This window comes from Centrocercus urophasianus, unplaced genomic scaffold (assembly GCF_019232065.1).
Source record: "Centrocercus urophasianus isolate 14NV4802_14NV808 unplaced genomic scaffold, USGS_Curo_1.0 seq_1, whole genome shotgun sequence".
Taxonomy (NCBI): domain Eukaryota; kingdom Metazoa; phylum Chordata; class Aves; order Galliformes; family Phasianidae; genus Centrocercus; species Centrocercus urophasianus.
Window position 1 is genome coordinate 1,482,946 of NW_024884141.1, and position 10,535 is coordinate 1,493,480.

A 10,535-nucleotide genomic window follows, 5' to 3' on the forward strand; every position below is an offset into this window, starting at 1 on the left:
GAACTGCTCTGAATTCTGTTGTAAACAGCCTTGCCTCTCCTCTGAGTTCTGCCAGTAATTCTGGGCTGAAGGAAGGCAATACGCAGACAACACCAAACTGTGTGGTGCAATCAACATGCCTAAGGGACAGGATGCCATTCAGAGAGATCTACACAGGCTTCAGCAGTGGGTGCAGGACAATCTCATGAGGTTTAATGAAGCTAAGTGCAAGGTCTCGCAACCCCCACTATCAGTACACACTGATACAGCCCTGCCAAAAAGACCTTGGGGGTACTGGAGGATGGGAAACTGGACATGAGCCATTCAAGATCAAGCTGGATGGGGCTCTGAGCACCTGATGGAGCTGTAAGTGTCCCTGTTCCTTGCAGGGGAGTTGGACTAGATGATCTTTGAGGGTCTCTTCCAGCTTAAATGATTCTGTGAATAGAAATGTTCTTATAGGAAAGGTCTTTGATAATCTCTCCTATATGCTCTCATTACTGCTTGGCTTGGTAAAAGGCCTGCCTCACTGAAAATTCTGCATAAGTGCTCTCTGGGGCACACTAGAAGCACTGACCGGCACACCTTCCCAGATTCCCACACACGCCTCTACGATGCTCCCTCAGACTGACAGCACACACAGTGCTGTCCAGGTGGCCTCAAGGCTCTTCTCCATGCCTTACAAAGATACAGACACAGCATCGTTGTGAGCCACTTCAGCTTCAGAAGGACTTCATCGGCGCACACAGCTCAGCAGCAAGGCGAGCTGTCTGTTATTCTGATCTGCACAGTGACACACAGAATGCTTTTCCAGTTCTGGGCTGTGTCAGAGCATTGCTTGCGTCTGTGCCCTGTAACATGGGCACCTCTGAATATCCCTTCTCCATATATTTCACAACCAAGGGTGATGGCTGGTGTTTTTTCTTTTCCGAGCCCTTCTCCATCCAGCGTGCTGTGTGTGTGCTGTGTGTGTGCTGTAACTCTGGATGCTCATCCTGATACTCAACAGACCAACACTGCTGGCCGGCCCTCATGCCAGAGGCTGGGAAGGGCTACAGCAGTCCCGACCCCACTGACAGCAACTGACAGCAAACTTCAGCCTCTTGAGCATCTGTGATGCAGTTGCTGCCGCTAATTAGAACTTCTAAACAAGGAGGAAAGGCCCAGCAGCCGTACTTCGGGTGGTGCCTCCACCGGGGCAATATGGCGGCCAGAGCGCTTTTCTGTGACAGCGAGAAGCCGCCGCGTGCGCATGCGCGGCCCTCTCTGCTTACGCGGCGCCGCGGCCCACAAGTCGCGCCTCTCCACCACCATGAACTACACTTCCCAGCATCCTCCGCGAGCCCGACCGGAAGAGCGTTCCGGCGGCGGTTGCGTAGTGGGTGAGGCGGGCTGGTCGGACCGGAAGTGGGGTGGTCGCGCCGCGCTGAGGAGATGAGGGGTGGCGGACACGGCGCCTCGCTCTTCGGGCTTGTCCGTCGCGCCTGGCCGGGCCTGTTCTCCGCCTGGGTCCCGCAGCCGCCTCGGGCGCTGCCGTCTCCGCTTCCTCGGAGAGGTGAGAGGCGTCGGAGGGCCCTGTTTGTCCTGCTGCGAGCAAGACTAGATATAGTCTCCTTGTTTACGCGATAAGGAGTTTCCAAACAGTAGGCTAAGGAAGAGAGCAGCAGGAGTGAGGTGCTGAACGGCTTCTTGTTGCCCTGCAAGCTTTGTTACGATGAAAGAGATAAAGTTACCGATGATAAACCATTCATGTTAAGCTTAAAGCACGTGTTGTCGCTTCCAGGTCTTGCTGCCACACTCCCTAGGAATTCGTATGACGTGAGAAGAGTTGAAATCACTCCCCTGGAGCAGAGGAAGGTAACTTTTGACACTCATGCCTTAGTGCGGGATCTGGAAACCCACGGTAAGTCATAACTGTTGAATAGTCATAGAATCACAGAATGGCCTGGGTTGAAAAGGACCACAATGCTCATCCAGTTCCAACCCCCTGCTGTGTGCAGGGTCACCAGCCACCAGACCAGGCTGCCCAGAGCCACATCCAGCCTGGCCTTGAATGCCTGCAGGGATGGGGCATCCACAGCCTCCTTGGGCAGCCTGTTCCAGTGTGTCACCACCCTCTGGGTGAAAAACTTCCTCCTAATATCTAACCTGAATCTCCCCTGTCTCAGTTTAAAACCATTCCCCCTTGTCCTATCGCTATCCACCCTCGTAAATAATCCAAAGGAAATCTTTACTGTGAGTGTGAGTGTGATCAATTATACTCATAGCAGTACTTTCCTATGTTTTGGAAGCCTCTAGCAGAGGCTGGTGAAGGAGAAGCAAGTGGTCTGTAACCATACAGGCTGTTACAGTAGATTTGCCTCATTTGTAGCTGTTGGTTTAGTTTATATAGCATCTTCTCTGCATTTAACGTTCTTTCCTAAGCTAATGTAGTTCCTGAGCTACTGTGGGTTGGTCAGTTAGTACCAAAACCATCCTCTGTTAAGGAGTTTTGAAAGTTTGTAGTGATTGTGTAGAATATTTGTATACACGGAACCTGACTTCAGCTCTGTTGGTTTGATGCCCCCTCAGTTCTTTTGTGGGACGAAGGAATGAGCATTCGATCTCTCATGTCACTTAACATTATGTAAACCTTTGTTGTATTCCCCTGTCATTCCTTCTCAAACAGTTGAGTTCTGGCTCAGTGAATTTTGCCAAGCTATTGTTTGACAGTGAATGTCCCACGGATTGGAATAGTGACATGATGTTGGATCTATTTTGTTCTCTACTTTTTTTTTTTTTTTAAAGTAATTCCTAAAGTTTGGTTTGCTGTACTGATCCCTTCCAAATAGAGCTGATATCTGGTATCAGTTCTCTGTTAGAATTCCAAGATCTCTATCCTAAGTGGCAGCTGGAATTTTATCCAGTCAAGGCTAGGACCTTTTCCCCTGCGAAGTCCTAATAGTTTAAGTACACAGAAGACAGCCAGTTGTCCACCAGTAAGGTTTTTTTGTTGTTGTTGTTTCTTTGAGTTTTAATGTCTGTCTTGTCAGCATGTAGTTCCCTGCATGTGTTCTGGATCTACTTCTAAAAACTGGTGTTGTATTTGCCACTTTCCTTTCCTCAGGCAGCCAAGACATCTTGTTATGTGTTTCTTGTCCCACGTACTCATTCAGCTGTTCCTCCTTGGAGGTCCTTTAGAACTCAAGATGAAGTCTGATGCTGGTGCGGTTGTTACTGAGTTTGTTAATTTGTTCTGTAACTGCCTCAAACATGTCAGCATCACATGACAGGGCTCTGAAGGTAAAACCTGAACATACCACCAAACTGAGAGATGCTTTTCAAGTCTGTCAAACTTGCTGCAGGCAGTTTTCAGTCTCAGGTCTCTTACATATATGGATTTCTCCATGTTTTCTAAACTTCCACGTAGGAAGGACAGTTCCTAATGAATGAAACAGCACAAGCCCAAGTAACCCTGAAAACGCAGGGAAACCAAAGCAATACAATTACACTTCGGTGGAAGGAAACTCATACATTTTGCATAGTTCTTTTAGTAATGCAGTCTTGCAAGGCTTGATAATTCCAATAATTCAGAAGGGATCGGCATCGTATTTCTCTAAATAGCTTAATTTGAAAGCAGTTTTCAATGAAAAGTTAATTGATCCCAATTTGTGAAATGGAGCAGTTGAAGCATAACACATCAGTGTAATTGCTGCAAATAAACCTTTAGCACAGAATCAGGTTTGGCCAATTTGACAGCTGATTCTTCAGTTCTCTCCCTTTAAATGCTCCAGAATTGCACCAAGCTACCAACAAAGTGCAGTTTTTATCTTCAGCGAGCAAAAATCATGCAGTCTGAATTCATTCTGCAAGCAATGGATGCAGCAGTCTTTAAATCAGTTTTGCATGTGCTTATATCTCTAGAAAAATTTCCATATGTGCAGACTTGTCTTTTAGTTTTATTATTCTATAGGATGCATGCCTGGTAGCTCAAGTTAACTTAGATTTTTATTAGAATTAGCAGAAGTTCATTGCAAAGCAAAATGTTGCTGAATTATTTTTAGAACGCATGAGGAGATACACGTACAGAAATCAGGTACTGCCATCAGCTGCACACATGAGCTATCTCAGTGTATGTAAAGCTGATGCCCTTCAGATTCGCGCAGCTTTAAATCTGCTGGCTTTTGCCTACTCTCCCCTGCTCCTTACTGCAAGTTCTCAGTAACTGTGTGACTTCCCACTTGCTGCTTTAGTTAGGAGCAGCACTGTAGTGTCCCATTTGTTAATCACCTCTTGCTTTTCCCTTCACCCAGCTCTCTGACATTGCCCAAACTTCTCATCCTTCAACTGCTTTTCAGGCTTTGCCAAAGAACAAGCAGAGACCATCGTGTCAGCATTAATAACCCTCTCAAATGTCAGCTTGGAGACAGTCTATAAGGACATGGTTACCCAGGCTCAGCAGGTAACATTTGTTTATGGTATGTATACACACAGAGTTGTATAAACACAGTAGCACATGTTTGTGTATCTAAAAGACAAGAGAGCGACTCTCCCTAATGCCACCAATTCCTTTCTGGGATGGGTTTCTCTGGGTCTCAGGGTGATACTGAGAATGTAAATTTCTCCCAGAAGTTTCTCACTTTTGGAGGTGGCCATGTGGTATAGAAGTAATACAGAGACTGCTCTGTTAAAGCTCTGAGACCAAGCTTCAAACTGTGCTTTTGCAGCAGTTGAGAGCAGAAGAGAAATGCAAGGAAAGCAATTGTCCTATTTCTCTATTCATAAACTGAAAGCAATCACTGGAACTGCGTCACGATTTTACTCCTGCATTTCGGTCTGTAAAGTTACATCTGCTGTAACAGCAGAAGGTGGCTGGGATGTGGGCTTAGGCACCACCACGTGGTTATGCAGCGTTAAACAGCTGCTGCAGCCCTCAGCAACTATCACTGTCCTTGCCCAGGCCTGACTTAGGTGAAAGGTTAGGCCCAGGAGCCGTTCCCACAGAGCACAGTGGATGGAGGAAGAGATTTTAACCATCCAGCTGTTACCCGTGGCGTGCCGCTTGCCCTCAGGGACAGCAGGCAGGCTGTGACTTGCTTGGTGGCTGTATACACCTGGCTGTTTGCTCTGGACTGCTCAGTAGCTCAGCCTGTGCTCAAGCAAAGTGTCCAATTGTCTCCTTCATTTAGAGTCAGGTGTGCGATTGTACCTGAAGGCAGTGAATCTGTTCAGTAGCGTGGCTCTTCCTTCTGAGCTGCTGACAAGTTCTGTTTTAACGCACTGCCAAAAGAAAAAGAACTTTAGCTTCTTCCTGTAGGCGTCTCAGCCAGCATCAAAAAGCTCTGGTGCACAGTAATGGTTTTAATAATTAGTCAGGAAGGCAGTGCAAGCTGAAATTACGTGCCATTCTTCTTCAGTGAGTTAATGCAATTAAGTGTTCACTGCTGTTTTATTTAAACTGTGGGCTCCTACTTCCACGGATTTTTCCTTACTGGCATTTATGCTTAATGAAATTTATTTAATTTTTTCTGTGAGTCTCAAAAAGAAGACAAGAAGTTGTGTCTTTGTTTCTTCTGTAAAGCAGAAGCCTTCCTGTTTGGGCATCTGATTACACATAAAAGAAAAAGTCAGTATCTAAGCTGTCATTTGTATGGAATTATATGAGGTAGAACCACCATTTTTATGGTGCGTTCAGTGACCACGCTGAACATTGGGATAAAGAGAGTGAGCTCCTTGGTGTAAACGGCCCTGAACTTCCTCCAGAAACAGTAAAAACTTCATTGTGTTCAATGAAATAAAGTCAGACCTCAGTGGAAGCAGGGGCAGGGGAATTTAGTTCAGCATAGGATCTGAGAAATACTGTTAGCTACAAACAGACTCACAGATTTGTCATCTTCCATGCTGAACGGCAGGGAAACTTTCTTCCACCAGTTAAAGGAGCACGGCCTTCAAGAATCTAAGCTATTCCATTTCTTCCTTAGTTTTCTTTATTTTTTTAACTTTAGTTTATAAAAGCTGTTTCTTTTGGAGAGTCTCCCCATCTTTATGCTTTGCTGCAGTTTACTTCCTAATTTGAGTCCTAAAAATCCCTTCCTTTGCTTATCAGACAGTTTGGAACTTAACCATTGACTTATTGTATTGTTTCCAAGGAAATAACTTTGCAGCAGATCATGGCACATCTGGACTCCATTCGAAAAGACATGGTCATCCTGGAAAAAAGTGAATTTGCAAACTTGAGAGCAGAGAATGAGGTACTAACAAATACCTTTATTTAAGCTGTCAGTACTCTAAAATATACTGTGATTTCCCCAGTGCAGCTTTTTTGTGGTACAGAATATTTGATGTCATCTTCTGTATTACTCAAGGGTGATTCTTGTAGTCTTGTTGCTGTTAACCATTCAATCCAGGGAGAGCAGTCAGGCATTTCTGTTAATTAAACTGGTGATTAAGATATGTTTTAGTTTTGCTGGACAGCATTTTGGTGTTTTTCTCCTGTCTTTAGTCTCAGAATACGAAACAATGATTTTGAGCAAAATTCTGAGCAGATTGTATCTGACTGTTTAAATAGAGCACATCAGTTAAGGTATTTAGTTGGGAACACATTGCTCTGTGGGAAAAATTGCAGAACAGTAATGACAGAAATGCAGTGCTAACACTCACACAGCTGATTGTTTGGGCAGCAGTTTTCTGAAGTTATAAAATTTCTTTTCCTTCTCTGTTCCTAGAAAATGAAAATTGAACTAGATCAAGTTAAACAGCAGTTAATGGTAAGTAAACAGCAAGTAGGTATACACTCATCTCAGGGAAAAATATGGTTGTTTTCATTATCTTTATTTGCTTTAAAGAATGAAACCAGTAAAATCCAAGCTGACAGCAAGCTAGACATAAACCTAGAAAGGAGCAGAGTGACAGATATGGTAAGCTGACCTGTGAAGATACTGTTATGAGTTTGGTGTCATCTTCCTTCGCTGCAGTTGTGATTTGTCTTTTATCTGTAGTTTACAGATCAAGAGAGGAAATTGATGGAAGCAACTACAGAGTTTCATAAAAAAGTAAGGATTGAATTCACTTTACATTGAGCAGGATGCAGTTACAACCCAGATGTCATGTAAACACAACTTCTGTGAAAGTTAAAAGCTGTCTGCCTGCGATAGAAGCCCTGTCTGTTGTACATGTTGATGGGATCTGTGTGTGGATCTCCCAAGCAGGTGACACACAAGCCTCATCTGTCACTTCCAGAGAGCCTTTGTGCAGTCTGTTGTAGGTAGGTGTGTTCTGCCTCGCTGCCCGTTCTGGTGTTAAGCAGCGAGCTGGCTGGCCCTAGCAGAGACTGTCTGGGTGCCTGCAGCCAAGCAAGTTTCAGGGGCTGGGAGTCCTCAGTGCCTCCTTGAGGGCACTGCAGCCTGATGCTGCTGAGGGACATTCCCATTTTCAGCATCAGCTTCCTTTTCTTGGGTAAGGCTGGTGATTTCTTAGACCTTTGTTTGGCAAGAATTTAGGGATGCCATGAAGACATAATAGAACGTCCTCCTTAGGAGGCACATGGTGTATTGCAGGTAAAATTCAGATCGCACCTATTTTTCTCTTCTTCTGTCTTCATCTTTAATATACTTGCCTATGGTATTAAGCGTTGCTCTGTGACTTCTGAGATCATTTACTAATTACACAGTAATTAGTAATCTTTACCAGTATGTTGGAAATTTTTCTTTGTTATTGCTCATAGCACCATATTCCTGTTTTGTTTTGCAAACTGGACAGAGCTGGAGAACATTGTCAAATGATAGGCTTTCTTTTAATGTTTCAGGATTCGAATACCAACAGCATTATTTCAGAGATCAGTAATAAAATTGACACTGAAATAGCTTCCTTAAAAACGCTCATGGAATCAAATAAACTCGACACGATACGTTACTTGGCAGGTATGTGATGGGCACAAGGGTGAGTACCAGGGACTTAATTTGGACACGTAAAGTTCAAAGGTTATTCAACGTTACGTGCAAAATGAATTCAAAAATTCAGCAGAACAGCAGCAGATGACTGGAATTGGGTGTCATGTCTGATGTGTTGGCTTGTCATTTTGTTCAGTGGAAAGCCTGTTTAATTACATTTAGTTAAGACCCAATACAGGCATCTCTCCTGTAATACCATTTCTGACAGATGGGCAACAGCAGTAAAAATTACTGTAGTCTGCTGTGCTCTGTTACCCAGTTCGGTTCTTCAGAAGTGTTCCTGATACGATGGTTCTGCAGGCTGCTGAATTTGAGCTCCCACCTTGCTGTGTAGGCAGTGCTACTGTGGAGGATACCACATCTGAAACAAGGCATTGCTTTCCATTCTGTTTGCAATTAATTTCCTGTATGCAGAACATGATACAATTTAACATTCATCTAATTACTGCTACTTTTGTTCTTTTAACAGCTTCTGTTTTCACTTGCTTAGCAATAGCACTGGGATTTTACAGGTTCTGGAAATAGTTCTAAACTGAATGACCCCATTAAACACAGGTGGAGAAAAGGCCAGCAAGGCTGCATCTGCCAAACCATCACATCCGTGCTGTAGGTCACTGTGCTACCTCCAGTTTTGATATTCTTGTTCTGATTATTGTGAACATTGTTTTCTGACTGTGTAAAATTAACAACTGAAATAATATGAGGGAGAAGTTGGCAAATAATAGTAATATTTCAATATCTCCTATTGAATAATGTATATATTTCAAAAGACTTTGTGTATTCAATCACAAAGTGTTTCCTAATGGGCTTCAGAATCAAGTTTGTTGTCTTCTAAAACATTGCCAGTACTCTCATCTCTGCTCCAAATGGAAATACTGAACATTCTGCACGCCTGTGGAAATACTGGACTTCTGTTTAGTATAAGTATTACTGATATGGGAGAACTGCAGCAGATTCCAAGAGATGTACTGTGATCCAGGCAGTCACCTTACGTATAGGAGCTGGGTGTTTGTTCCTCTATTTTCAATGGGTTTGAAGCCTGGTTCTTTGGTTATATGTTTTCATAAATATTTATGAAAACATCAACATATGTATATAAAATACACACTCCAAGGCCTTTTCTAAAGAATCCTTGTTTTTCTTGAAAAATGGTTTACATAAATTTAAAATCTTGTGTAGAACTAAAATGTTTCTACAGATTTATTTATTTTTAATATCCCTTAAAATTTTTGTAAGCCCGGAGGTCAACAGAAAGGGAGAACTTCATTTCTCCAAGGGGAAGTGCTGTTGTTCTCACTGACTGCAGACAGCCCTGGGACAGATAAGTGCTCTTAACTCCTCCCTTCAAGCAGTGCTGAGTACTCTCAATAAACCTGCATGTATTTTCTGGGTGTGGGATCTGGTTGTGCCACAGAAGTGCTCCTTCAGAGCAGTCTGTGATGCTGTGGGCCTCTTTCAGCTTCAGGAGATGAGAGCCTGCCTACAGCAAGGACTTCTCAGTCTAGCTGCAGAGACAGGATGTGATGGGTGGATGCCTTCCAAAACCGAAGCAGTGGGATCGGGTACAAATGGCTGTGCTTTTCATTTGACTCCTTTTATTTTCAAAACATCTTCCTGGTTTAAGCTTTGTTCAGAATAAGCACTTTGTGGGCTACAGAGTTTATAGTTCTGGATAGCAGCAGGTTTTCAATTGCAGTTCTGTTCTGTTTTCAGTTGAACTTGCTGGTATCTTGCAAATTCTTGTATTCTGTGCATGAAGTTATGTATTTAATGTGTACATTTAAGAAAATAAAATGGATTTCTTACATTTGCTATCTGCAGCGCTTGAATACAGATGACTGGATTGTACAAGTGTGGCTTTTATAATGAGCACAGCACTGTTAGTGAGCTGAGGCTGCTTTTTCTGTTGTGGATGTGTTAGTGGAATGGGTGTGGGGTGCCAGCACAAGGACCTGAGGCAACCCCTTGCTCCGTGTGACTGCTGCACCGTCACACATCCATCCTCATACACACTGTAACCATTTCTGGAGTTCTCTCCAAGACACGGGTTGATCTTCGGCACCATTCCTACGTTGGAACAGCACCAAGAATGATGGACCAAATCTCATTCATGGCAGCTCCACACCACACTCACACACCTTGAAGTCTGTGATCCAGATTCTGGATTTCTCCTTGTCTGGCACAGGTTTATGTTATTGCTTAGGATGTTCTCCATCTATTGCGTACGCACACAAAAACAGAGTTTTTCCCTAACTTTGAAACTTACCACAATCAAGCTTCTCTGGATAGCAAAGGAGAGGACACATCAAGATTCAAGCACCAGGAAATTCACCTTTATAACACAAGGATTTATAATTGGAATCAAAACAGCCAAAGTATTATTCATGAGAGCCATTCTGTGGCCTCCACAGATTGGCTGGAGATGAAAAGTCAGTTGCCTGGCATCCAGCTGCTGTTTTGCAAGGACTTACCCCATATGCTGTTCTTTGTGTCTGTACCCCACAGGTCCTGGCTGAAGTAAGGGGCTTCCTATTTATTTTTTCTGTTTCAGGGCAGTGATACCAAGCTCCAGTAGGTGAGGGTAGCTTTTTCGTAGCCTAGAGCCTATGACATTGCTGCAGGTGAATT

General features: G+C 43.7%; 1 protein-coding gene across 1 annotated transcript; it reads left to right on the forward strand.

The window, feature by feature from the left end:
- The first annotated feature begins 1,413 nt into the window (after positions 1–1,413).
- On the forward strand, positions 1,414–9,714 carry CCDC90B (coiled-coil domain containing 90B). Its single transcript, XM_042839404.1, has 9 exons — positions 1,414–1,534; positions 1,763–1,882; positions 4,317–4,420; positions 6,108–6,209; positions 6,684–6,725; positions 6,804–6,875; positions 6,957–7,010; positions 7,763–7,877; positions 8,377–9,714. The coding sequence occupies exons 1-9, from the start codon at positions 1,414–1,416 to the stop codon at positions 8,430–8,432; spliced, it is 786 nt and encodes a 261-aa protein (XP_042695338.1). The 3' UTR covers positions 8,433–9,714.
- Positions 9,715–10,535: the final 821 nt, after the last annotated feature.

Excerpts from the sequence above, each read along its gene's own strand:
- CCDC90B (XM_042839404.1), top strand. The coding sequence starts at position 1,414 with ATGAGGGGTGGCGGACACGGCGCCTCGCTCTTCGGGCTTGTCCGTCGC. Across the intron at positions 1,883-4,316 it reads GCGGGATCTGGAAACCCACG|GCTTTGCCAAAGAACAAGCA; the intron begins GTAAGTCATAAC and ends ACTGCTTTTCAG. Across the intron at positions 7,878-8,376 it reads CACGATACGTTACTTGGCAG|CTTCTGTTTTCACTTGCTTA; the intron begins GTATGTGATGGG and ends TTCTTTTAACAG.